Source organism: Clupea harengus, chromosome 6, assembly GCF_900700415.2.
Source record: "Clupea harengus chromosome 6, Ch_v2.0.2, whole genome shotgun sequence".
Lineage (NCBI taxonomy): Eukaryota > Metazoa > Chordata > Actinopteri > Clupeiformes > Clupeidae > Clupea > Clupea harengus.
In genome coordinates, this window is record NC_045157.1 from 14,457,859 (window position 1) to 14,485,379 (window position 27,521).

Here is a 27,521-nt window from a genome sequence, read left to right on the forward strand (position 1 = left end):
AACTTGTCTTGTCCACTATAATAGGTTTCCATTGGTAATGGCCAACAGTAAAGTCACCCTTAGCAAGCTTTTTTCAAAAACAGCACAAGTATATGTATTCAAACAAGTTTATTGAAGCGTCATTTCAAGCAACCATGCCTAGAAGAAAGGAAAGGCAAAGTTAATACAAGACAAAAAAAAACCCACCCATGAGCAACTAGACATCAGTGAAAATTAAAAATACTTTAAATCCAACAAAGCTGAGCCTTTAGGCCTATTTCTGGTTTCCAACTGCTCTGGACTGGACGTGGATACGATGGCCCCCCGAGAGTTGCGAGACTGGGCTGTAACCGCTGGCTTTGGCCGGCTCTGAACTGGCTTAACTACCTGGAGCTGCGGCAAAATTGCTGCGCGCTGGCTGAACGGCACTTTGGGTGGTAGGCCTGTCGCTCTGATTTGGACTTAATCTAGTCTGGTCATAGTTGACTGGTACAGATGGCTTGTAGCTACTTGCAGGCTGGGCCACAGTTTGGCCAGTGAAGCCATTTGTGAATCGGTTGTAGTTATTCTGCACATGAGTGTATCTGGAGGATTGAGCGCTGTGAGAAATTGGAGATTGTTGATGCCAGCGCTGGACTGGCTTGGCTGGAGATTGCAACTCCTGGGTTTTCAGAGTGTGTTGGGACACTCAACCAGTCTGGAACTGGTAGTTACCCTGAGCTGGTTTGGAGGTCTCCTGGCTCTGCCCAGGTTAGAGTAGTTAGGATTGGAGGAGGCTTGAGGAGACGGCTGATGCCAGCTTTTTTTCTGGTTTCCAGGCACTGGCAGTAGGTTGGGCTGCACCACTTCCAGGGAAGTGGCTGTGGAAGGACTGGTAATTGCCTTGTGCTGGTTTGGGTCTCTGGAGGTTCTGCACAGGTTTAGAATACACATTACCACTAGAAACTGTAGAAGATGGTTCATGCCGACGCTGGACTGACTTTGCTTAATTTTGACACCCTCTGCATTGGGGGCTACAGAGTCTCCTGAGAATCTACTTAAGAAGGACTGGTAGTTACCCTGTGCTGATTTGGAAGGCTGATGCTTCTGTTCAGGCTTGGCAAATGAATCACCACTAGAAACTGAAGTGGATGGTTGATGCCAGTTCTGAACTTGGCTGAACATTGTCTGGGATGGCTTGTTCAGTGCTGGCCTACGTGTCTGCACTGGCTTAGCTGGAGATGCTGGTTTCTGGGTGCTGGCAGGTCTAGATGCAGCGTGTGGCTTCCATTGCTTTTGGGATGTCTGGTAGTTGCCCTGTTTGGGATTGTAGGTAGTTTTAGGAGACCTGGAAGCCTGGCTAGAGCTCTGAAATGAGCTTGTGGATGGCACAGAGTGGCTCTGAGGCAAAGGTTTGCCAACTTCTTGAACTGGCTGAGCAGGCAGTTGGCTATAGGCAATTGGCTTTCTTACATTTACTGGTTTTGAGCTGCTCGGAGTTTGCTGGTAGGTCTGCACAGGTTTGCTGTAATGGGTCTGTGCTGGCCTAAAGCTACTTTGGCTGGACAATCTGCTACCTTGAATAAGGCTGTTAGCATTTTGTCCATAGCTACCTGGCTTGTAGCCATTTCTAAGCTGATCAACTCTTCCAGAACTATACTGACTTAAAGACTGTGAGGAACTCTGCCCTGGCTCAGATGGAGATTTGACAGTGCTCTGGGAGGCTAAAGGCTGGTAGCTAGTCTGGGCCGGTTTAGAGAGAGACACAGGCTTGTAACTAGGACCGCTGGGCTTGGTTTCAGTCACTTGGTTATATCTAACATGGTATAGTCTACTGTATAGCCACTTTGACTAAACAGTCAAGTCTGGGCAGGCTTTGAAGGGGAGACTGGTTTATACTTGCCCACTGAAGGCTGTTGTGTATTTGGACTGAACCTCCGATAGCTGTACTAGGGAGTGCACTTCCTCTTTGGGCAGGTGTTGCTTCTGATTGTTGGGTTGGGCTAAAATAGCCACTGCTGGAACCACTTCCTCCTTTTACAGAACCCGAGTATCTATTGTAGTCTGACTGGTAGCTGCTCTTCATGGGTTCCTTTCCAGCATGAGCTCTCTGCCCAGTCTGGGGCCTAGTCACGGGGGATGGTCTGCCCTGAAGCGGTTGGTGCGATCCACTGTATGTGGTCTGAGAATTACCAGCAGAAAGCGAATATACGCTGCCCCGTCGACTAGGTCCAGCTTGTAGTTGCTTATTTTCATTAGGTATGGGGTATCTGTACCTCTTCCTCCTTTTGTAGAGCCAGGGGAGGCAAACATATAACCTTCCAATCCAAGGGAAGACAAAAGTTCCTGGTTGTCAATTCCAAAACAAAGACAATCTTTCATGCAAGTGCATGGGTAGAAACAAAAAATCCTTACCATTTGCAATCCTTTCATTGTACACTCCAAAAACCAGAATCAGCATAGCAATTCCGTGAAATAAACAAACATATCTATTAAATAAGACCACACAGAAAGTCACAATTAAAGAAACCACACTCCATTCTAATAGCGCCGCTCACCCATAACAGAAACGTACCCAGAGTTTAATCCAGTGAAGCTCCTCATCCTGCATGAGTGTTGAAAACCAGCTTTGCCGTCTTGTCAAAGAACTAAAAAACCAGAGCATACAATTGTGACTGGTCGATGCAAATTGCCTGCCAATCACAGACTGATCACATCATGAAGATCACCTGGTTATCAAGCTAACACCAAATTGCATCTAGGTTTTAGTTTAGTACCTTTGGTATTTCATAATTTTATTTAGTTTAGTCTAATTTTGTATTATTCTTCACATTTGCCATCGATGTTAAATTGAGTTTTGGTCTTTCATTATGTTTTTAAATTTCGACTAACACTTATCTGACTCTTGATGGCCTCATTGGCATGAATGGGTTGGCTGTTTGGGACTGCAACTGTTTCCATCAGTTAATTAAAAATACTTTGATTTAAACCTTTTTTCTTCTTTTCAGATAAATAATTACATGAAAAAGGTGCCTGTCAGTCACCTACCAATGTTAAAGCCATAGAGAAATGAGCTGATGTTTACGGTTGTGATCAGATGACATATTGCTCTGTCTGTGAACAAGCTAATTAAAAACACAATGTCCAACTGAAAACACAATTTTATAGACAAGTCTACATTTCAAACTGGCTCCAATGGATGTGTTCATTGGATCCTTGGTTCTTTTTTTTTGTTTGACTGAAATTAGCTATTTCTCTCATTTCCCACAACGCTTTTGCCTTTTAACTGACCACCTTCCACGTATCTTGGAAACATGTATCACATACTGGTGTTGCTTCTGGATACTTACCTGTAGAATCCCCTCCTCTGTAATGTCACTTTATGAGTTATGAGTAGCTTCCATAATTAGATGCAATACCATGGTATGACACTAGATGAAGCAATAAATGTGTGGCAAATATAAGAACAACAATTTCAGGCTCAGGGCATGAGGTGTGAGTGTTTTGCTTTCCTTACAGCGGATGAATTGATGAGCCTGGCAGGGACTGTGTCTGTCAGCTGCAGAGTTAAAAGCAAATGGCACCTCTAATGTGGAGACATGTATGCATTGTCTCGAAAGTTTTATGGTTAGTTATTGACCACATTTGTATGAAAATCTTCCTCTCGATTTTATCTTGACTCAATGCTACGTTTTTCACACCACATGTTCTTTGCAGAACCTTCTAATCTAGTACATCCTCAGTGAATCTCAGACAGACAGCCGCCAGAAGTTCCCTTGTTGGCGCAGTTCTTACCATCTCCAATGTGGAAACATTATCTAAGTTCAAAAACCTGTCCTCAGTCACACTGAAGGAAACCTGCCTAAACTCTTCACAGGTTTTTGTACAAATATAAGGAATCACCTCACCATCAGTATCAAACCTCTCTTCTACCAGTTTTCCCTTACTGATAGAAACACTTTGCTAGGTTTCACTTTTATCCTTGCCAAGTACATATATCTAAATAAGCTCATATTGTTCCTAAGTAAAGTACATTTCACAACATTCTCAGATTTTACACATGAATATATATGTTATAAAGTCCCCTCACGCCTCTAGTCACTTGACAGGTCGCAACACCACATAACATAACTTAACAGAACAGGTATTGCTTCACACCCTATCAGTGTACAGCCACCACATCCACAGACTATGTTTCCTGAAATTTCCACTCAGAATAAGACACACAACACTTTTTGAGTCTATTTTTTTTTTCACTTTTCTTGAAACGGAAAATATCTTCTTATTTGACTTAATTCCTCCCCTGGATTACTGCATGATACTATCAGGAACAGGCCTAGGGGCCTAAAAACTGCACCAAGTAAGCCTGCTGCTCCAGGATTGACTGTTGAGAGACCCTAAAAAGCCCCTAGCAATACACAAAATGATACATGGGCCCCCAGTTTGAATGCAAGTGGTATATTTCCCCCCAATTCTGAGGTCCTATATGTCCTTGAATATCTAGTGTGTGTGTATATCAGATTCAAATTATAAGAGTTCCTGCGGGCCTCTGGTAGTAATTGAAGATCTTCAGATTTGAAATATCCATTTTCCCTAAAAAAAAGTCTGGTTAATGAAGATGTTATAGCCTATTTAGGTGTATTGTGGTTATACCTGAATATCCATCTAAACTATAATTAGGCAGATTATGTCTCTGTAATATTTTACCATGCCTTGCACTGGAACAAAAACAAAAACAGGTTTTGGACACAAGCATATTTATTTTAATTTTACAAATATTAAATCAAGGTTATTCAAATTACGCTATAGTACGTTTAGCAAGCCAATTGACTGGTTGTGTGACTGGATTAACTAGGTCAGTGGCAGTAGCGGTAGAAACAAGCTGAACAGACACAGCTACTGCCTATGGTATTAGTCTTGTAAATCTTGTATGATGGGCTATACAGGTGACTTTTTATTTTGTCCACTAATGTGCTATTTGTTGGCAATCGAAATACATTAATACATCTTATTGCATCATGTGTTGATGTGATGTGACTCCCGCAGGCAATCTACAGGTATTGAATATGTCACGTAAGCACAGGGTGATTGGACTGTTGCTCTGCGCCTGTCCGTGAATTGGAGGGCCCAGGAAGCTTTTATGCCGGGCCCTTGATTTCATAATCCGTCCATGCTCGTCGCTACACGATGGTAGTCCTTTGGGGGATAGTAGTCCCTCACATTGCGCATGCGTCATTTTGCGACACTCGAAGCCGCGCGCGCATGCGTCACAACGACAGATCCGTTTTCAATCATGGAGAAAAGCGACGAAAGCCAGTTTTTTGAAAACATGACCATTTATTTAAAAACAAAGAAGATGTTGTCACAGTGGACAAAACAGATGAGGTGGAGGATCAAAAAGTCTCTCCCCAGTTTCGTTTCATATGTTGACGTAGAGCCTTATGCTGTTAGCCGTTTACAACATAATTAAATATAATATTAAATATACCCACATTATGCGTTAAGACAAGCCCCATATGTTGACGTTTAAACCGTTTACAACATTATTAAATATTACGTTAAATAAACCTACATTATGCGTTAAGACAAGCCAGATATGTTGATGTTGATGTTGAGCCTTATGCCGTAAACCGTTTGTGTCTGAGCATGCGCAATGTGAGGGACTACGATCCCCCAAAGGACTACCATTGTGTAGCGACAGCGACACACACTCATTCTTGCACTTTGTGCTGCAGTCATATAATGCATCACTATGCTGTGCGCCTATTTCTGCATTGCAACTCTCTTAATTTGTTGTTCCGGTAAGGTTACACAGCCAATGAAAAGTTTGCTTTCACTATCCTGTTCAGGACGCTCGTATGGTGTGCCATACCTGTCGGGTCTTTGCACGCTCTTGATAAACATGCATTCTTTTTTGAGTAGGCTGTTGTGATATTATATGGTTGGCGGTAGCCGAGTCGTAATCGGAATTATCGGATAACAATCGGTTGTTAAATAAATAGAGATTCCTTAGTCTTATCCTTTTCTGACTCTCCTTAAGAAAATGGAAGTCGCCGAAAATGCACTCCGAAGAACGCTGGCAAATGTTTGTTCCGATTTGTTACATTTCCTTTGTCTAGTTTAACCTAGGCTACATTTAATTCACATATGTGTTGTATCTATGTATTGATTCGGTGCAGATTATATTCTTTCTTGGCAACGCCATCAGTGTGGAAGATAGGAAGCTAACTACTTTCAAATTTGTGATGGATTCAACATGTTAATCAATGTGCAAAGCTACATGTAGCTTGTGTCAGTTTTGTTTGGAGCTTCTGTGATTAACATTTTAGTCTTGTACCGTCTTCTTACCCCATGCCCAGCTCATAAATGTCATTTCTTGTGTAATTTACATTTTACACAGTTGTTACAGATTTGCCTCCCTAAATCACCTCTCTGAAGTATAAAACTGTCTTTTTTCATGCACAGGGCTACAACTACAGGGATCTGACAGTGGCGGAAATCATTAATGTCATTACTTCGTACAAGGATCTCAAGCCTATTATGGGTTCATATGGTACGGTGAACGCTTGGGTGTGAAGGTGTAAGTGTTTATTTGGTTGTGTATGTTAGTATCACATGCTAGAAAGGTAAACATTAATTTTGTGAAAGTATATGTAAAAATACAACATATCATTGTAGAAGATAATGTGTCATAGAATTTTAGAGGAATTAGTTTGATGTGAATTTAAACTCCATGTTCTGCTGTAATGTATAGAGATAATTGTGTGCATAGGAGCTTAACTCTACTTTTCTTGGCTCACTTCCCCTCTCAGTGTTTAATGATGGCTCAAGCAGGGAATTGATGAGCCTGGCAGGGACTGTGCCAGTCAGCTACAGAGGTAAAAGCAAATGGCACCCCTAGTACAGAAACATGAATGCATGATCTTGAAAGTATGCAGTGTTACGGATGGTTATTGGCCACATTGTGTAGTAAGTGTAGTTTGCAGTAACCAAGGAAGGAGCCTTTTTAAGCACACATTGTTGTAGCCTTCGTATCCAAATAATAATAATTTGCTGGTTTTGTCCTTCAAGCTTATTTTAACATTCATGGTCATGTTGTTTTTAGTTTGCAGTTTAGGTCAGACAAAATACCACTGTAGACAGAGAGGCCAACGTCTTTGTTTGGGAAGCTATAATCCAGGAAATAAAGAGATGCATGCACTTGCAAAAATATAAACGTGTTTCCACGTGGATGGTAGACTATAGGACAAGTAGCAAATTATCCCTCTGTATTTCCATAGTCCTTTGTTACATGTCTAATCTGACTCCAATATTGTTCTCTCAGAAGTGTGCAAATGTGCCTGCTGCATCTGTGTATTACTCAGGAAATTATGTTTTTTCTTTTCTTCTAATGTTCTCTGTAGGGAATACCTACAACATCCCCATCTGTGTGTGGCTGCTTGACACCTACCCCTATAATCCCCCCATCTGCTTTGTGAAGCCCACCAGTACCATGATGATCAAGCCTGGGACGCATGTGGATGCCGATGGCAAATTCTACCTGCCTTACCTGCACGAATGGAAACCTGTGAGTCCTTGCTTGCTGTGTTGACTCCTTTTATCAAGTGTCATTTTGCTAACCTGACTTGTGAGGTTGTTGTATCGTGAGTTTGAGAGTGCATGGTTGGTTACTGGGCAAAGCCCTCCTGTTCATTGTCATCCTTTGACCTTTTTGAATATTGTTTGTCCATGTTGCCATTAGCATTGTTATTTGTAGCTCACAGTGTTAAAATGCCATTCTTGTGAAGTGAGCCACAGACAGTCATGTGACACTAATGGCTGCATCTTTCTCTGGTTCCTCACATCTTCTGTTTTCTCACCCAATGACTCTCATAATATGTGCTCTGAATGTGGCTTGCATCTTTTGACTGGGTTTTGTGTTGGCATTAGCTTACCTATGTGTGTGTGTGTGTGTGTGTGTGTGTGTGTGTTGTGCTGTTTGCCTGCCGCACTAACCACATATCTGGCTTTCTTCACCCCCTCTGTGCTTTCAGCCCCAGTCAGACTTGTTAAACCTAAACCAGGTGATGATTTTGGTGTTTGGGGAAGAGCCACCTGTCTTTTCGCGACCCACCACACAAAAACCATACCAGGCCTTCCAGACAGCAGGCCCAACTAGTGGTGAGTTACAAATAACAACCGCACAAGACTCAAACTGGTCTTGGGCCAACGCTCCTTGCTGGAGAGTGACTTCTAAATGATACAGTTATAACCTTATTGTAATACATTCATACTTCTGAAAAAACTGATTGGTGTACATATGTGAATGACATGAGACAGCCTATTTGAAATGTAGCTATGTTGCTCACCTCAGTTTGCTGCTGTACTTTACTTCTATTATCACTGATTCACTCTCAAGCACTGTATACTCTAACTAACTAACTAACTAAATTACAGTTGGACACACTTACCACATCCCATATGACATTCAAACCAAAGTTTGACACGTTAGACACCACACATTCTTTGCAGAACCTTCTAGCACATCCTCAGTGAATCACAGACAGACAGCTGCCAGAGGTTCCCTTGTTGGCACACTTCCTACCATCTCCAATGTGGATGCAAATGAAGCACAGTTGCTTGAGGTGAACGTCTAAGTGATCCAAGTGATCACATTTATTTTTAAAACAAACATAAATCTAATGGCATATAATGATTTATTTGAACTATTGAGGTAAATGAAGATATGCTGTTTGTTTATGGCATTATACTCTTTATGGTTCATCAGTTCATCACCGACAGAAGCTTAATCACTGACTTTGTAAACTCATCATGCGAACGGTGTTTTTTTTTTAACAAATGTGTTGAGCACATTAGTCATTTTACTATCTTCTCAAACTTCAGGAGGAACTCTCATTATGTGAGATCCTGGAGACATTCACCATGAAGAACAAAGAAAGTGGTTCCACCCCAGTTGTGGTTCGCCGAAAAAGGGTGCTAAAGGATGCCATCGCTCTTTGAAAGAAGAGTTATTTTTCCTAGAAGAGGACACCACATGTGGAATTTGTTGGGGAAGAGGCTGCCGATTATGGTGGACCCATGAGAGAGTTTTTCAGGTGTTTACACCAAGTCAGTCTCACAAGAATAAAATCTAGGCTTGAAAGGCTGAATTTTATCTGGAAGCATTGAAAAACATACAAATAACTAAATTATGTCAATAATAGTACAGAATTCTTAAACAGGTAGTCGTTGATTATAATAAGAATCCTGGCTCCATAAATGGGAAATTTAGGGTGCAGTCGACTTAATCCGGCACTGTGCAGCACCGACACTGACTTAAAATAATGCATGTTGGTCAGAAATGTTCTTCAATTTTCTCCAGCACTGCAGAATGTCACCATATCACATAGCACTAAAACCTTGTGGGAGCAAGGTGGCTGCAGTCTTCAGAGTAAGGCGCTGCAGTTGCTCTCCATCTGCTGCACGAACTAGAACACAACTCCATTACGTCAGAACATCGCCCTCATTGGCTGTAATCTCCCACAACAACATGGATCATGCTCCAATGTTGCTTTAGAAGAACTGAAGGGAGGGATGTGTTTGAATGGCTGTTGAGTTCAAATATCAACAGTTTTTACCATTGTGAAGGACTACAACCTTTAAATATTAATATACAGTGAAACCCTTCACTTGATATTCACAGATTTCCGGAACCTCTGTGGTTTTTATTACAAAGTTTAAAGCATGTTATCTTTATCCACAACAGGCTTTTAATGATCGATGTGGCATCAACCTATGGCATCTTTGAGGGTCTTCAAAGATAAGGTCCTGTTCACTTATGATCTCTCAGCTCTGGAACAGGAGAAATACAGGACAGCTGGGATGTTCATAGCCTAGTCTGTTCTCCACAATGGACCAGGCATCTGTGCCCTGCATCCAGCACTATTTCAGATGATGTGCACTCAAAAAGCAGACCTACAACACTTTGACTATCATGACCTCCCCGATGGGAACGTTCAGGGCAATCTACAAAAGGTATTCTAGTCTTCTTTTCTCTTTTTGCACTGATTCTCTATTTTATATATTTCAGACTTATGATGTACGTACATGTTACATAAGGACATACTATTTATAAATGTTAACGAATATGAATATGCTAAAAATATGTTTATATATATATATATATACTGTATATATATTTTTACTGTTGAAGCTATCCAGCTGTGTCCATCCATGTGTCATTAAAGAGCTTTGTAGCGCGGTTTGCTTTGTTTTTTTGTCGTATCTGTTCCATCCAAAAGTTTCCACAATAATGTACCTTAAAAAATTAAAATATATATTTTTTTTATGTTTTAAGATTAAGCAGTGCTCTACAGAGAAGCAACTATTGTCCCTGTGCAGTGAGCTAGGAGACTGGATCTCAGATTGTGGTGTTCCTGGAATTTTTACTGCAAAAATCAAAGACATACCCACAGTTTTTACACAGGTTGTGAAGCATTATATTTACTTCAGGTAATATGTACTTCTACTTCATGTATATTTACTCCTGTAGTTGATTATCATGGTGGGGGGCTTTTTTGTAATGTTTACATCAGGAGAAACATTACAAATCGACCACAAGTACTGAATGATTTGCTACATCAGAGTCCGGAAGAAGAGACAGATATAACATTGACAGTACAGTCATTTTGTACAGTTTCTTTTCAGGTATTGAGGTAAACAGACGCAGGTGTATCTATGTAAGATCCTTTCCATGTTGTCAGACATTGATAATAACATTTATGAGCTTGCTAGTGGCAAAAAAAAAGGTTTACTAAAACGCTGATTCTTGCGTCATAGGATTCCATTGTATAGCTGTTTTGCGGTTGCCGGTGTTAGCTTTCTAACTAAATACCAATACCAATGGTGATTAGGTGTCCCTAGTAAAATTTTGGACCCAAAAATATCTAAAAATAGGGCCCAGGTTAATAAATCCCAAAGTTTTCCTTGAAGTATTTTCTCATGCACTAATCGTCTCCTACATTCATTTGGAAGTTACTTCTGCTTTACTCAGGACTGCTAGTGTGATCCAACAGTTCATTGAGGGGATGAACACCTGTGGGAACTTGTGGCATCAAGTTGAGAGGAACTGGATAGCCTTCCTACCCATCTTCACCAGCACATCTCGAGAAATGTCACTGCCTTCGTTTAAGGGCCTCTATAAAATCTCCTGGTCCCCACAAGGAAGCAACCAGAGAGAGAGGGAGGAAGAAACTATGTTTGGATGGGAAATGTTCCTCATCGCAATCCAGGGTGCTTCTAATGTTCCCCCTCTTTGTGTGCTGTTTAGGCTTTAGTATTATAAAGTTATAGAACTGTTGGAGAAGGTATGGAGTTAGTAGTAACATGTGACTTCATATACCTTGGTGCTTCCATACATAGAGAAAAAAACCTTATCTAACAGTATAATGTGTAGAAATATCATAAGATGCCATCCTATAACAATGATCACTGACCATAAAACTGTAATGTTACAAGAGTAGCTTATTGGTGGGAATTATGCAAATTAACTTCCTGACTCTGACTTTTTCTATGTATATCTTTCATCAGAAAAAGCCACAGATGTGACTTTCAAGGACCTGCTGGTGTTCTGGACAGGCATGCATTCAGTGCCCTGTCTTGGGTTCCCAGGGGAGCCAGTCATTGAGTTTTATGAGCAGGAGGGTCCCTCACGGATACCGTATGCCTCCACCTGTTCACTGAGTCTCTTTCTGCCCAGAGGTGTGGAAGAGGAGGAGATGAATGCACTTCTTACCCGAGCTATCAAGGAGTCGTCTGGTTTTGGGAGAGTTTAAGGACCCATAGACTAGTTCAAAGGAAAACAGAATGTTGATATTAAGCATTGTTTGGTGATATTCAAAAATTATTTCTACAGTCAACACTATAAAAGTCTATATAGTTTATACTGAAATGTACAAAAAATAATAAAATATACGCCTGGACTTTTGTCTTGTGTGTAAGTTTTAAATCTTGTGTTTACTATTGTTTTGGTCACACCACACATATGTGAATTCTGACCAGAAGTTTAGCAGTGAAAACCATTCTGTTTACATCTTTCTGCATTGCAACTCGGATTCCATTTTTGTTCTTTTGGGTTGAGTTGACCAATGAAAAGTGTGCTGTCACTGGCCAGGCCATTGGCTGTTAGCATGTTTTTCTGATAAAACATACATTCAGTTTTGAGTTTGGGATCAACACGTAGGCTGTGTTATGGTATTAGATGGTAGTATATAGCCTAATCCTAATCGCGAAATCGGGTGTTATATCAGCATTCCAGCATTTAGGCCTTTGTCTACAGACTCTGCGCTCAGTGCGTATCTCGAACGCGCCCACGTTATCCATTCAGTCAGCTGGTTAGAAACTATGAGGAAGTTTTCCAGATTCCTGAAGCTGGTCTGATTTGACGTTTAGTCTGCTGTTTTCCACTTTTCATTGATATAATGCCAATGTGATCGAATGAGGCATAGTCTGTCACAGTGAAGAAGTGAAATAAAACCTTAGTCCCGTCCTTTTTGGGGACTCGTTAGGATTATGGCAAACAACGAGAATTCGCTCCGGAAAATGCTGGCAAAGGTGAGTTGCGATTTGTTACATTTCCTCGGTCTAATTCAATCTACATGTGTGGTTTATCTGTGCATTGCTTCGGTCCAGATTATAATTTTCCGTGGTGACGCCGTCAGTGTGGAAGCGAACTACTTTCAAATGTGTGATGGATGCAAACAAACATGTTGATCTATGTGCTAAGCTAACGTTACATGTAGCTCGTGTCCTTTTTGTTAAGAGCTACTGTGTTGAAACTGTTCGTCTTGTCTATGGCACAATGTGTTACTCCATGCCGTATACCCAACTGACAAATATAATTACTTCTGTCCACTTGTAAACGTCAGCATCCGTTTTCCAGATTATCTTCGAAAGATGACGTCTCTGAAGTATGAAATTGTGGTGTTTTTATTTTATTTTTTATTTTTACACAGGGCTACAAATACAGAGATCTGACAATGCGGGAAATCATGAATGTCATTACTCCGTACAAAGATCTCAAGCCTGTTATGGATTCATATGGTATGGTGAACGCTTGGGTGTGAAGGTGTACGTGTTTGAGAATTTATGTCATACTACATTCCAAATTCATTTTAGCTGCATATTAGTGTCACAAGCAATACAATTTTAAAACATAATAATTATGATAAACCTACTCCACCATGTCATTGTGTAAGCTGTATCGTGTCATAAAATGTTAGAGTTAGAGAAATTAGTTTTGTAGTGCATTTTGATCTCTATGTTCTTCTGTAATGGATAATTGTGTGCACAAGAGTTTAACTCTACTTTTCTGGTCTCACTTTACCTCAGTGTTTAATGATGGCTCCAGCAAGGAATTGATGAGCCTGGCAGGGACTGTGCCCGTCAATTACAGAGGTAAAAACAAGTGGCACCTGTTATACAGAGACATGAGCACATTGTCTTAAAAGCATTCTTTTTTTTTTGGTTGGTTGGTTATTGATCACATTGTATAGCTGTAGTAGATCCAGTGACCAAGCATTATTTATCCAAATTTAAGATTAGCTGGTTTTGTCCTTAAAGCCTGTTGTAACATTCATTGTAGATGGGATGTAGACAAAATGGTGTCAGACAAAATATCAGACAAAATATACCACTAGACACAACAGAGATGCAAGTGGTGTTCTTGTCCTCGATGGGAAAGGTCCCAAATCTTTGTTTGGAAAGTTATTATCTAGCAAAAAAGGACACGTGAGCTGCTTGTACTTGCAAAAAATACAAACTATAAAAAAACTTTAGCACAGGTAGTCTGTATTTTCATAGTCCTTTGTTACATGTCTAATCTGACTCCATTATTGTTCTCTCAGAAGTGTGCAAATGTGCCCTCTGCAATATTAATAATTCGCTGGTTTTGTCCTTCAAGCTTATTTTAACATTCATGGTCATGTTGTTTTTAGTTTGCAGTTTAGGTCAGACAAAATACCACTGTAGACAGAGAGGCCAACGTCTTTGTTTGGGAAGCTATAATCCAGGAAATAAAGAGATGCATGCACTTGCAAAAATATAAACGTGTTTCCACGTGGATGGTAGACTATAGGACAAGTAGCAAATTATCCCTCTGTATTTCCATAGTCCTTTGTCTCCATGTCTAATCTGACTCCATTATGGTTCTCTCAGAAGTGTGCAAATGTGCCCTCTGCATCTGTGTGTTACTCAGGGAATTATGTGTTTTCTCTGTAGGGAATACCTACAACATCCCCATCTGTGTGTGGCTGCTGGACACCTACCCCTATAATCCCCCCATCTGCTTTGTGAGGCCCACCAGTACCATGATGATCAAGACCGGGAAGCATGTGGACGCCAATGGCAAAGTCTATCTGCCCTACCTGCACAAATGGAAACCTGTGAGTCCAGAGCAACCTTGTTGTTTGCTGGTCAAATGGGCTTCCTGTGGCCTCCTTTTGTCATTTTGCTAACATGACTTGTCTTGTGAGGTTATTGTATTGTGATTGTTATCGATTTTTCGATTTCTCTCTAGAACGATTCTGTCTCGATTCAGAAAAGTTCATAAAAGAATTTTTAATAAAAAAAAGTTGTAATATTTTGTGTTGAAATGCAAGCTGCATCGATTATTGCATTGTTTCATAGAAAGTCATAATTGTGACAAGGAACATTTTTTTCTCTAATAAAAAAAATAGATCTGTTGATTTTCTTTAATTATCAAACACAAAGTAGGAAGTGATTTGAGACTCTGAGTAGCAAACTCAAATGTTTTAAAAATCGAGATGCATCGATAATCGTTTTATCGGTTTAGAATTGATAATCGATAATCAGTTTAGAATCGAGAATCGGTTTAGAATCGAATCGTTGACCTCTGAATCGGAATCGAATCGAATCGTGAGGTGCCAAGAGATTCCCACCCCTAGTGCAAACCCATGACAGCGACGCGATACGCCTCCATCGCTTTGAGTGGGCGTGTTGTAGCGTGTGGAAATAGCATTTTCAAACCGTCAGAGACGACACCAAACAATCTGATTGGCCGCTGCAGGGAAAAATCGCTCCTCATTTGCATAGGATTCAACCTTTTCCAACTTTTATTGGTCGTGTCGCCCAAAACGGTGGTCTACGTCACAATGGATTGGCTCCCGTTAAAATGCATGGATTTAGAATATCGCGTCGCTCGTAACGGTGTCATGGGTTTGCACCGTTAGAGTGCATGGATACTGGGCAAAGCCCTCCAGTTCATTGTCATCCTGTCACTGTATTATTTTACAGCATTGTTTTTCTGTAGCTCACAGTGTTAAAATGCCATTCTAGTGAATTGAGCCAGACACACTAATGTGACACTAATGGCTGCATCTCTCTCTGGTTCCTCACATCTTCTGTTTTCTCACCAAACGACTTATAAATCATATCATAATATGTGCTCTGAATGTGGCGTGCACCTTTTGACTGGATTTAAATGTCTGTTCTGTTGGCATTAGCCGATCCTGTGTGTGTGTGTGTGTGTTGTGCACTAACCACATCTCTGGTTTTCTTCACCCCCTCGTTGTTGTCAGCCCCAGTCAGACTTGTTAAACCTAATCCAGGTGATGGTTTTGGTGTTTGGGGAAGAGCCACCTGTCTTTTCGCGACCAGCCACACAAACACCATACCCGGCCTTCCAGACAGCAGGCCCAACCAGCAGTAAGTTACAAATAACAACCGCACAAGACTCAAAACTGGTCCCAGGGCAACACTCTCTGCTGGAGAGTGACTTCTCAATGATACAGTTATAATCTTACTGCAATACATTCATACTTCTGAACGAAGTGATTGGTGTAACTTATGTGAATGACAGACAGGAGACAGGCTATTTGAAATGTAGCTATGTTACTCACTTCAGTTTGCTGCTGTACTTTACTTTTATTATCACTGATTCACTCTCAAGCACTGTATACAATAACTAACTAACTGAATTACAGTTGGACACACTTACCACATCCCATATGACATTCAAAGTTAAATATTTGAAACTGCCCCCAGGGTGAATCATCATAAACACACTGTAGAAGCACTGTATAACCCATTTGAATTTGAGTTCATTTTTTCTTGCTATTTGGTTATGTTGGTGTTTGCATAACTAGTTTGTTGGTTAAACCTTTTATGTTCTAGCTGTTTTTATGCCTGGCCCATCTGCCGCCTATGGCCCTCCACGCTCACCCAACCTCAGGTGTGATTTTTCTTACCCAAACCTTCCCTAAAGTTCCCCTTAAAATTCAATGCCATTCAATGCTAACTCACCATGGGGTACAGGTTTTCTGTACTGAAAGGCTTAGTATCTGCAATATTGGGTAAACCGTGGGAGAAAAGCCTTTTTGTAATAGAAACCGCTTTCTTGATGCACAACATACTGTATTCTTTATCTTGGTTTTGATTGAGCAGTTTCCAGGGTTACCCCTATCCTGCCACCGGCACCTACCCTGCCAGCCCCGGTCCAGGGCACTTCACCCCCCCAGCTCCCACTGTCGCCGCAGGTAGGGGCTTGCTCACTGGTCATTTCAGTATGACCCCTGGATTTCTCATTCATCATTCAAAGTCTGTCCAACCGTAAGATATGTAGCGACTAATGCCTTGCTTGTGCTTGTGTTTGTACTGTGTGTGTGTGTGTGTGTGTGTGTGTGTGTGTGTGTGTGTGTGTGTGTGTGTACATGTATGTGTGTGTGTTCAGGCCCTGGTCGTGATGCCACCATTGGTGAGGACACCATCAGGGCGTCCCTGGTGTCGGCGGTGAGTGATAAACTGCGCTGGAGGATGAAAGAAGAGATGGACTGCGCCCAGGCTGAGCTTGATGCTCTTAAGAAGACAGAGGAGGACTTGAAGAGAGGACATCAGAAGCTGGAGGACATGATAACCAGAATTGGACAAGAGATGGTGAGAGAGAGAGAGAGACAGTGAGGGAATGAGGGGAAAGTGAGAGAAAGAACATTTCCATATGTTTATTTATAACAGTGTCTTAAAGAACTTTTAATGCTAGAATCAATCCATTGCTGTTTTGAAAGGATGTTTGGGTGTTCAAAATGTAGCTTCAGAGCTGTCTACTGTATAGCCTAAGCCACTGCCATTTGCGCGGTTTTAAGCCTCGCCTAGGGGAGATAATCCTGAGTCCTGTGTTGTTGTTGATGAGTTTGGATCGTGATGGTGGGTAGGTGTACCTTGAGGCCTCCTCACTTTGTGCGTGCGTGTTCACATATGTGCCTCATGCCTTCAGACGGATGTGGACAGAAACATTGAGCTCCTCGAGCAGAAGGACGATGAGATGAAAGCAACGCTGGAGAAGATGGACAACCAGTCTGAGAAGAACGACATTGATGACGTCATTGTTCCCACAGCACCCCTCTACAGGCAAATACTGAACCTGTATGCAGAGGAGAATGCCATCGAAGACACCATCTTCTACCTGGGAGAAGCCCTCCGCAGAGGAGTCATAGATCTGGAGGTCTTCCTTAAGGTGAGTAAGTATCACCCAACAGCTAGGATGACACTGTTACGAGAGTTACTTCAACCACAGTAAATACTCTTCACCTGCAGACTTGTTGTTTTGCTAGTTTTAAAATATATTGCTTCTTGTTGATGTTGGATATTGGGAACCAATTTTTTACGACGGCACGTTAGGGCCATTGTAGGTGAAAATATCACAAAGCTGAGGGAAGGGGATAATCTTGCAAATGTATGACTCTATAATCTCAGAGAATATTGTAAAAAAAAAATATTTTGTCTTTCGACTTAAATCTCAGAAGTTCAGAAGTTTTTTTTTCTCTAAATATTATCCCCCTCCAGCTTTTTCTTTTTTTTACCTACAGTGGCTCTAATACACGTCGTAGTTTCTAAATTAGGTTTGTGGAGTAAAAACTAATTTGGCAACATTAAGGCGAGGTTGAAGCCTGTTCATTGAACCCTTCTGGTTTCCCCAGCTTTGTTCTCATACCCATCTTTTTAATGCCTTCCCTCCCCTCTCCATAATGTCTTCTACTGTCCCAATCACTTATTTCATCGCCCTTTTCCTTACCCCTGTAGCCCTTCAGCCCTTTCACTCCAGCGACTATAGTTTTTTTTAATGAATGTTGTTATTTACTGATTTAATTACTAATGCACATGTTGTTGTTGTTACAGCATGTCCGGATTCTCTCTCGTAAACAATTCCAACTACGGGCTCTAATGCAGAAAGCTCGAAAAACCGCTGGCCTAAGTGAGCTCTACTGAGCACTAAATCACTGCCCACATACACACACACACACACACACACACACACACACCATCATACACTAATGCATATCGACAATTAGAAGTGAAACTGGATTGAGGATTTGTATGCCTCATGCTTATCTTCACTGTAAGTGTAATGGATGTTAGATCCTCTAAGGCATTGAAGAGGGAAACCACCGTCTACATAAGCCAAGTGATGGAGTGGCCAAAGTGATCACTTCGGTTGAAATATCATTTGCCATATCGGAGGGATCAGTTAGAGAAGGGAAGTGTTACTGGCAGACGCCCTCAAAATGTTCTACATTCCTATACATTGAAATGCTCTACATTACATTTATATATGTAGGCCCACACAATACAATCTATAGTTGGCATGCGATGTACAAATACAGCTATTTTGTATTGCTGTAATATTCTAACGCACTTTTTGTAATGCTGAGCTGACTTTGGAAAAAGTGTGTGTGTGTGTGTGTGAGGGAGAGAAAAAGAGAGAGAGACTAAGTTGGAAAGAGTGAATTGTTTGTTGTCCTCTCTTACGGTATGTCTGACAAAACCAAATCTAGTTCAAATGAAGGACCAATTTTATTTCATTTTCTTATCTTTTCTTGTTTGACACTTTATAAAAATCTGTTTACATAGTAAACATTGTAGGGTTAATATAAATATTCCCTGAAGTCAGCCTTATTTTTAAAGGGAACGTTTTTTTTTTTTTTTAAACATATCCAATCCAGTTGACAAAACAGTTACATGTCAAGTCTTTTATTCAGTTTGAGAAAGTGCTTAAACTAATGTAAGATTTCAAAACAGTATGTATATGATTGACTCACTAACTGTGACCTCTTTATCTGTACACTCCTAATGAATTTGCACAGTGAGCTTGGCGTCCAGTCATAATTATGATTGATAACTGTGTAATACTCTGGTTAATGTGTCGGGAAATTCTCATGGTATTGAATTGTTTTTTTTTATGCTTAGACTAATATGGTACATATAATTTTAATATAATCTCAGTTTTCATACTTTTGTAACAAACCTAAATGCACTATCAGTATGCAGTGAATATGTTTTTGAAATTTAAGATTTTCTTAATTACTGTGTACATGAATTAATACAGTGCCACTGCCTAAGTGCCTATATACTCTGCTTAGTCTTTTCATTAAAATCATATTAACATTATCTTTGGTGGAGTGTGATGACAATTCTTGGTGAACCTGTTCTGTCTGACAAGCCCCCAATTATGTTAGGTGTAAATTCAGTCAAGTTTACATCAGACTCCAAAAGTATCTTTTTATTCAATATGCATATCGGGCTCACTCATGTCTTGGCAGACAAGAGAGAAGCACGGGCTCACCCCTATCCTAGAGGACGAGAGAGAGTCCTGGCTCACTCCCAGACTGCAGCAGATAAGAGAGAAGCAAAGTTAAACACATCACACAAGGTTTACATAGGTTGAAGTTAGCGATTCTCTTAAGCCAAAGCATTATGTCAGCAGAGATAACCACATGGTCGGTTTCCCAACTTCTGAGGTCCTCTTGCTATGCTTTTCGCAGCGAAATGCTTCAGCAAGGCAAAAAAGAAGGACTACCAGTTTTTCTTATCAGCCCTCGCTTACGCACACACAGAAGGTACACTTCTAAGCACATATATAGAATTAGAGACCCCAGCACTTAAGAATCAAAGACATACAGAGACAGAACCGTGATATTTCAGCTCACAAAGGCATATGAATAACACACATACATACTTGAGTTTCAAATTTCTCTCAATATCTATTATAACAAATTTCACCATAATGACAGTAATAATATATGGTCTTTAGATCTTAATAAATTATGTTATTTTGTCGCTCTCTTCTCTAGAATGTTCTCTACAAGATCAAGTCCACGTTCACCTGTAAATGGAAAGTAGTGGATCCCTACCAATGTGGCAAAAAGACCAGTCAAACCCGCAGCAGTGATCAGAGGTCTTTATTCACAGCCCAAACTCACCTTTTATCTCAACTAATTTGCACTCTGAGTCACCAGAGTCTTGTATTGTATTACTGAATAAATTAGAAATATGTCCAAAGAAATTATCCCAATAAAGAATGAATAGAATATTGTGTGGAAAAGATTGCGGTTTGTCATCTTAGCAAGGGAATCTTTCCTACCATTTTTTGGCCCCATAGTCTCTATAATCCAGCATCCTATAGACGTCATCCCACCCTCTCTGTCGGTCATACTGGAAGAGGAAACATCTTCTCTCAGGGTAACCAGTCTTCTTTCCGTTATATACGTTTTTAGAACATTAAATGTAAAAACGTTTTACCGCTATATCCAAATAAATATATCTTCCATCCAAAAGTTTGATCAGTCTTAGTCAATCTCATGCCAATAAGCCTTGGAGTTTGCAACCTTGAAAAACTTAACTCTGCTAGCTTGTAATAAATTACACTGTCCAATGTATATCAAGCATGTCGCCAACAACATTTTGTTAGATTAAACATACTTCACATTCAAATGCTTAGGAAACAATGTATATGGACTGAAAATGCAAGCAGTATTTCAGCTAGATTAACATTTGTCAGCTTTTTTGTGTTATTCTTAGGTAATATTAGCGTCATTTCCAATGTCACAATAAATACAACTATGCAGAGTCATATTTGAGTAAAATCTTGTGATATTACTCTACCTTGTCAGTCTACATGCTTCTTTGGCTTCAGCCCCATGTCTTTGCCGGTTCCATATCCTTCAGCTTGTCAACAAATACACATGTATACTGTCCCAAATGGACAGGCCTCGAAGTGCGATTTGTATTCACGAGAATGATGTAAAAGTGAGCTATACTCCATAACTTTAGAGTAGCTCAGTAGGAAAAAAATATGAATTCTTCCGGAATGGGGCTTTTAGGTGCAATATGTAGTCTTGTCAATGTGTAGTTTTAAAATCATTGACAAATAGTCATTCTAAGAACATGATGGAAAATCTACTTCATACAGATACTATGTTGACAAAACAGCTGTGGTGGTAACAGCTTGTATTAATCTTGACATCACATGCACTAGATTCTTCTAATGTTTACCAAGATATATTACAATTGTTTCTTCATTTCTAATGACACAAACCGATAGTATTTACCATAGTTACCATATTTACCTTATTATTTACAGTGTACTCTGTTTTTCAAAAAAATCCCTTGCATACTTGTTATCTTTTTACAGGTAATGGAGAAATGGATTGGGATTACAAAGGTCCTACAAGAACCCTTAGTCTATGCCATACAACATGTAAAACGCATCAGAAAACACGCTCAGATGATGCCATGACATTTTTGTTCACATCATGTTGGATTGGGTGTGATTGTAATGACATTTCTGTTGTGTACCCTTCCAAGAAGCCCAATACACAGTCTGTTTTCTTTGGGGGGGGGGGGGGGGGGATACCTACCTGTGTCTACCTCTTCTTTACTGCTGAATCGTATATTGATGTTTTCCTCTTCTAATTGGTTGTTTCATAGTAATTCTTGTGTGAGCATAGACAGATGGAACTGAATATTGCTATTCTACTGTAACAGACATTAACTAAAGCGCAATTTATGGTTGTCTGTTATCGGAGACACGGAAAGCCCTCTCCGAGCACCATTCCGTGGCCTGACGTGCACCTCCCAAATTTTTTAACTATCCGACTCCGTCAATCAGAATCAGAATCAGAATCAGAATAGTATTTATTGCCAAGTAGGTTTACACCTACCTGGAATTTGTTCTGATGTATAGGTGCATACAGTAAACATAAAAACATACAAACACAGTAAGTACTACACATAACATAAAACATAAAAACACAGTAAGTACTACACAAACACAATAAGTACTACAATACAAAAAGCAGGGCAGGAGTGCAAAAGTGGATGTGCAATGTGCAATGTGCAATGTAGTGTGTGTTAACATAACACAGGCTTGAGGTGTGGGGGCGGGATGAGAGTCCACGTCAGGTGGCCTTGTTACTAAGGCCAACGGCAGCCGGGAAGAAGCTGGTTTTGTGGCGTGAGGTTTTGGTCCTGATGGACCGCAGCCTCCTGCCGGAGGGAAGGACCTCAAAAAGTTTGTGACCCGGGTGTGAGGGATCGGCCACAATCTTACCTGCCCGCCTCAGGGTCCTAGAGGCAAACAGGTCCTGTAGAGAGGGCAGATTGCAGCCAATCACCTTCTCGGCGGAACGGATGATAGGCTGCAGTCTGCCTTTGTCATTGGCAGTGGCAGCAGCGTACCAGACGGTGATGGAGGAGGTGAGGATGGACTCGATGATGCAGGTGTAGAAGTGCACCATCATTGTCTTTGGCAGGTTAAACTTCTTCAGCTGCCGCAGAAAGTACATCCTCTGTTGAGCTCTTTTGGTGAGGGAGCTGATGTTCAGCCCCCACTTGAGGTCCTGGGAGATGATGGTGCCCAGGAAGCGGAAGGACTCCGCAGTGTCGACTGGGGAGTCACTCAGGGTGATGGGGGTGGGTGGGGCTGGGTTCCTTCTGAAGTCTACGACCATCTCCACTGTCTTCAGAGCATTTAGCTCCAGGTTGTTCTGCCCACACCAGGTCACCAGATGGTCAATCTCCCACCTGTAAGCGGACTCATCCCCCCCAGAGATGAGCCCAATGAGGGTTGTCAATCTGTCAATACATTGCTGTTTACCTTGTGAGTGGTAGTATGCCAACATTAGATAGCTGGCTCAGACACCTCGCAAATCCCCTCAGATGTATGTTTCAGTTACAGTAATGGGGGTTTTACATTGCACAGTGTCTATTTCTCTGTAACTTTTACAAAATCTAAGCAAAAAAAGTCAAACAAACAACTTTTAAATACAAATACAACCATCTACAGAGTTTGGTCCACCGCCATCTTTAAAAAAAAAAATGTTTTACAACACCCACAACCGTCGGAGAACCATAAATGAAAATGAGTCCGTCGAGGCAACTGTGTGACCACGGAGTAACGGAGTCGTAAAAGCATAAAAACACCTTAAGTGTATCATTTTGTATCATCTGATTCTGTAACCCATACCCCTGGATGTGTACTCTGTCTCACTGAGAACTGAACCATTAGCATCTGAACCCCTTGCCCACAGATAGCATCCCTCCTGCTATCAACAACCCCTTCCCCCTTTGTCCTCTGTTCTCATCCCCTCCCCCCTCAGAGGACCCGCTCCCCCACAGGTGAACCACCCATCCCACTGCCATTACAGGGTGTGTCTATCTCCTGTATTCTACCTGACTGAATGGTATAAATGCCTGCTTTATTCTACAATCTATCAATCAATTCTACACAAAAGGCAGCGACACCCTACCATTTCCATCCAGAATGGGAAGAGGAATTTATTTTTACCTTGGTGAGTTAGGCGTCATGGAGGATATTGCTGCATTTGTTTCAAACCCATTCCTGCCTATTTATACAGAGGAGGTTGCAGCCAAATTACAGAAAGCATTTGCCTTTGCCGGGTGGAGTGGACATGGAGATGGTTGATATGCAAAATGACATAGAGCTGAAAGCCAGGTCAAGGGACAGTGACTTTTGGGGACTTGTCAGCCGAGAGAAGTTTCCTCTCCTCAGTGCATGTGCACTAAAAGTGAGTGCCTACTTTGGATCAACCTACCTCTTTGAAACGGCATTTTCGCAGATGAAAATCACCAAATCTAAATAAAGGAGCAGGCTTACTGACAGACACCTCACAGACTGCCTTAGACACCATACTGACTACAAGGCACTCACAGACAGTTTTCAGTCACAGCCATCACACTGACTTGAGTCACATGAGAAATTTGTCAGTTTGTGTTGTAACTTCAGTTGATAAATAAAACAGTTCATATCCAGCCTGCTCATTGCAAATGTGTTTTTTCTTGTTCATATTTTGTGCTGTCAACAAATAATTTCCTTTTTATGTTGCACTGCAATTAAGTAATTTAGTGTGTTCTTGGTCACATCAATTTAAAAGCTGGACCAAGTGATTTCATTCAATTACAATTAGGCCACATAAAAAGTTTAGTTGTAAGTACAGTCTGGAGTCTGGACAGTCTTTTTCTCTCAACGCCTCAATAGGTAGATCTTGCCTGTCACCAAGGCAGAGGTCAGTGATCTTGGTCTGCAGAATTGATGTGAACGCAATCACCAACGATTTCTCACAAATCCAGCTTTTAAGAACATGGGCGCTCTCCAATCTGGCATAATTACGCATAGACATATACATGATATACGTGAAGTATATAAAAACGACTCAGTGAAATTGGTTGAGAAATGTAAACGCTAGTGCTTTTTATTCAGAAAAACCGCAGCTCCGTTTACTTGCGTTTGTTTACAGGCCAGTATTCACCTCTCCAATATGGCGGCGACGTTGACGTTTCGCAGCAACTGGCCGAAGCAGTCAATGCTGTTGTCACTGTCACCGCCCGATGGTAGTTCACTACCTGATCCAAGTCGCGCATGCTCAGACACAAACGGTTTACGGCATAAGGCTCAACATCAACATATGGGGCTTGTCTTAACGCATAATGTGGGTATATTTAACGTAATGTTTAATAATGTTGTAAACGGCTTACAGCATAAGGCTCAACGTCAACAACTGGGGGTTGTCTTAACGCATAATGTGGGTATATTTAATGTAATATTTAATTATGTTCCCTTTACCATGATTGCCGGAGTGCAAAATAGTGCAGTGACTTCTACCACTTGAACAGTTCTGGTTTGGGTCCAAGCATTATACGTGTGATCTTTATTATTGTTTGTCTGGGCTATTACTCTGATCATGATATTCCCAAGAATATTTGTTAATGAACAGTGTTCTTCCAAAAAATATTTGATAGACTGTGTGATCCCCCACCTCATCTTCTTACTCCATAGTGACACCATCTATCTCGTTTTCAAGTAAACTGTCATGTTTCGGTGAAACTGGCTGTCTTCGCTGTCTTCCATGATCGAAACTGGCAATCTTACATGATCTGTCGTTGTGACGCATGCGCGGCTTCGCTGTCGACAGTGTCGCAAAGTGACGCATGCGCGACTGGGATCGGGTAGTGACAAATGCGGCGTCTATGTCTATGGATTTACGACTGCTACTGTTCCAAATTAAGAACGAATCCCAGATGAGAAAACTTTCATGAGTGAATTGTCGCGGGAACTTTGTAAATGGAGTTAAGAAGAAATGTATGTTTACTTTCTTCTTAACTGCGTTCGAGAATGAGGTCCAATGTATTTTACTTTCCTTTTGTGTTCTCACTCTCTCAGATGGCCCACGTTTCCTTAAATATTTGCGTGCATTTAATATGCTACCCACCATTGCATTAACAGTTGACAGAGATGCACTTGGTTGGCATATCTCGAAGTAGAAAGACTGAGCCTTTAGGTCAGTGTCTAATCACTAGCTGGTTTGGGATGGACCTCCGAAAAGTGTATGTGTAGGGTTGAGTATATGTTCATTTGAATACACATGTGTACATTTTCATTTGTTGAGTTACGTTACTTTGCTGTTTTTGGCTTAACCCACAAAGGGGAACTTTGCAGAGTGAGCGGGACCTACTGACTGACTGATCTACTTCACTGTAACCCGATGCCACTTTAACCACGCCCCCCGACCTAGACCACAGAGACCACCAGTTGTATCTTTCTCTATCGTTCGCCTCCATCCAAGGGTGCCCACCTCTCTGTAATCAACTGCTAACTAACTCTGCAACCGAAGCCAAACGAAGCACGACATCGGGAAGACAAACTACAACGGAACGAGCGATCGAATCCTCCGACCTAAACTGCAGTGTACAAAGACGACATCACAGATAGGACAACTTTCTCAATCTAAGGACATCACCATCTTTTCTCAACTATACTAGCTACTCACTACCTGACTAAGCATAGGACTGTTTACATTTGCCATCGTTCATGTATTTTATCTGTTTTGTTCACCGAACATAACTGTTGATATATATTTCCAAGGTTATTTGGTAGTTGGCTTCGCCACACCATTTAAGGGCTATCGTTAGTATTGCTTCTCAGAGACATGAGGTCTGCCTTTGTGTTGTGTCGGTCCAATCGGTTGAGATAACCAACATATTGGTGCTGTTGTCAGGATAGTACCAATGGACCTCACTCTCGAACACTTTCTTTAATGTCTTCTTACGAACCTCGTAATACCAACCCTAAGAAAGCTCCCTGCCAGATTCATGAATACGTGGAAATGTGTTCTTAAACGGCCAACGTGTTCTCAGCTGCGCTCCCCCGAATGAGGATTCTTAAATTGAATGTGCATTCTCGTACACCTGAATTTGCATACATAATCGCCCTGCCAGCTCCTTATAAGTGCGATAGACTCCTGTGCACACAGAACCCACAGGTAATGCAACAGCAACACAATTTCAAATCATGTCAAAGCGGAAAGCAAACAACAGTGGCGCACATGCCAGTAAACGAAGACCTAACTTTACCGGTCCAGAGATGGAGGTATTGTTTCAAGGTGTAGAGAGTAAGCGTGACATCTTATTTAGTCCTGTAAGTGCGGGGTACAACTCCAGCAAAAAAAAAGAGGCATGGGAGGACATAACAGGTGACATTAACATGGTGTCAGGAGAGGGGCGCACAGCAGCTGAAGTTAAAAAGAAATGGGCTGATGTGAAATCAGAGGCCAAAAAAAGAATCTCCAAGCATAGGAGAGACATGCTGGCCACTGGAGACGGAACAGCGGACCCAGGGTTGTCTGAGAGGGACCAGCGCGTCGAGGCCATCATGGAAGCCAAACCAGTCGACGGTGTGCCAGGTGCTGATAATATGGACACAGACCAGGGGTACCACCTATCCTCAGCAGCCGTGGCCCCATCACCCATCCTATCTCCCCCGTTGATTAAGCGAGAAATTGAAACGGACGGTAAGCGTATCTCCCACAATGGATATCCAATTGAAACATGTGCCATTGCAGTGCGCCAAGCATTGTATGATCCCAACCCCCATACATTCATTACCCATTATTTTATTCACAGATGAAACTGATGATTCTGAGGCAGAACCAGCCCAGCCGTCCACAAGCGCTGCCCCACCAGCCCGGCCGTCCATCAGCGCTGCCACGCGTGCACCCAGGGCCCGTGGTGACATAATAACTCAGGCGGTGCTGGACAGCCAGCTGAGAATCGCCGACAGCCAGGAGAGAATCGCTGGGGCACTGGAAGCGCTTGCAGCAACAATGGCGAAAATGAACGATACCCTCACCCAAATAAACAAAAAGATGCCCTGACACCCTTGTTTGAGTATTACTGAAGAGATGTGTTCTGTAGATAAATTGTAAACTGTATCAAATAAT

General features: G+C 41.4%; 3 protein-coding genes across 8 annotated transcripts; all 3 read left to right on the plus strand.

The window, feature by feature from the left end:
• The first annotated feature begins 5,776 nt into the window (after positions 1–5,776).
• LOC105892642 (tumor susceptibility gene 101 protein-like) lies at positions 5,777–11,944 on the plus strand. Of its 4 annotated transcripts, XR_006152460.1 has the most exons (10): positions 5,777–6,043; positions 6,424–6,511; positions 6,771–6,836; positions 7,362–7,525; positions 7,992–8,118; positions 8,470–8,582; positions 8,842–9,053; positions 9,704–9,972; positions 10,295–11,229; positions 11,527–11,944. XR_006152460.1 is itself a non-coding variant. In XM_012818939.3 (7 exons), the coding sequence occupies exons 1-7, from the start codon at positions 6,002–6,004 to the stop codon at positions 8,956–8,958; spliced, it is 717 nt and encodes a 238-aa protein (XP_012674393.2). In that variant the 5' UTR covers positions 5,777–6,001; the 3' UTR covers positions 8,959–9,104. The 4 variants fall into 4 exon arrangements, 3 of the variants coding, with proteins under 3 accessions (XP_012674393.2, XP_031424986.1, XP_042563968.1); XM_012818939.3 differs by lacking the exons at positions 9,704–9,972; positions 10,295–11,229; positions 11,527–11,944 and having other exon boundaries at positions 8,842–9,104; XM_031569126.2 differs by lacking the exons at positions 8,470–8,582; positions 9,704–9,972; positions 10,295–11,229; positions 11,527–11,944 and having other exon boundaries at positions 5,779–6,043; positions 8,842–9,104.
• Positions 11,945–12,049: 105 nt separating this feature from the next.
• On the plus strand, positions 12,050–19,395 carry LOC105892646 (tumor susceptibility gene 101 protein-like). 3 transcript variants are annotated; one of them, XM_031569124.2, is made up of 10 exons: positions 12,050–12,549; positions 12,951–13,038; positions 13,327–13,392; positions 14,215–14,378; positions 15,534–15,660; positions 16,129–16,186; positions 16,399–16,490; positions 16,685–16,887; positions 17,225–17,468; positions 18,127–19,395. In XM_031569124.2, exons 1-10 carry the CDS (start codon positions 12,508–12,510, stop codon positions 18,147–18,149), a joined length of 1,107 nt encoding a protein of 368 aa, XP_031424984.1. In that variant the 5' UTR covers positions 12,050–12,507; the 3' UTR covers positions 18,150–19,395. The 3 variants fall into 3 exon arrangements, with proteins under 3 accessions (XP_031424984.1, XP_012674397.1, XP_031424985.1); XM_012818943.3 differs by having other exon boundaries at positions 12,059–12,549; positions 17,225–17,464; XM_031569125.2 differs by lacking the exons at positions 12,050–12,549; positions 12,951–13,038 and adding an exon at positions 13,047–13,065 and having other exon boundaries at positions 17,225–17,464.
• Positions 19,396–24,783: 5,388 nt separating this feature from the next.
• LOC116220708 (myb-related transcription factor, partner of profilin-like) lies at positions 24,784–27,521 on the plus strand. Its single transcript, XM_031568689.2, has 2 exons — positions 24,784–27,092; positions 27,205–27,521. The coding sequence occupies exons 1-2, from the start codon at positions 26,594–26,596 to the stop codon at positions 27,453–27,455; spliced, it is 750 nt and encodes a 249-aa protein (XP_031424549.1). The 5' UTR covers positions 24,784–26,593; the 3' UTR covers positions 27,456–27,521.

Coding starts and splice junctions, on each gene's coding strand:
- LOC105892642 (XM_042708034.1), top strand. CDS start 9,889: ATGATGTGCACTCAAAAAGCAGACCTACAACACTTTGACTATCATGAC. Junction 9,973..10,294: donor TTCAGGGCAATCTACAAAAG/GTATTCTAGTCT, acceptor TTATGTTTTAAG/ATTAAGCAGTGCTCTACAGA. Junction 10,450..10,990: donor AAGCATTATATTTACTTCAG/GTAATATGTACT, acceptor TGCTTTACTCAG/GACTGCTAGTGTGATCCAAC.
- LOC105892646 (XM_012818943.3), top strand. CDS start 12,508: ATGGCAAACAACGAGAATTCGCTCCGGAAAATGCTGGCAAAG. Junction 14,379..15,533: donor ACCTGCACAAATGGAAACCT/GTGAGTCCAGAG, acceptor CGTTGTTGTCAG/CCCCAGTCAGACTTGTTAAA. Junction 16,491..16,684: donor AGCTCCCACTGTCGCCGCAG/GTAGGGGCTTGC, acceptor GTGTGTGTTCAG/GCCCTGGTCGTGATGCCACC.
- LOC116220708 (XM_031568689.2), top strand. CDS start 26,594: ATGTCAAAGCGGAAAGCAAACAACAGTGGCGCACATGCCAGTAAACGA. Junction 27,093..27,204: donor GCGAGAAATTGAAACGGACG/GTAAGCGTATCT, acceptor TTTTATTCACAG/ATGAAACTGATGATTCTGAG.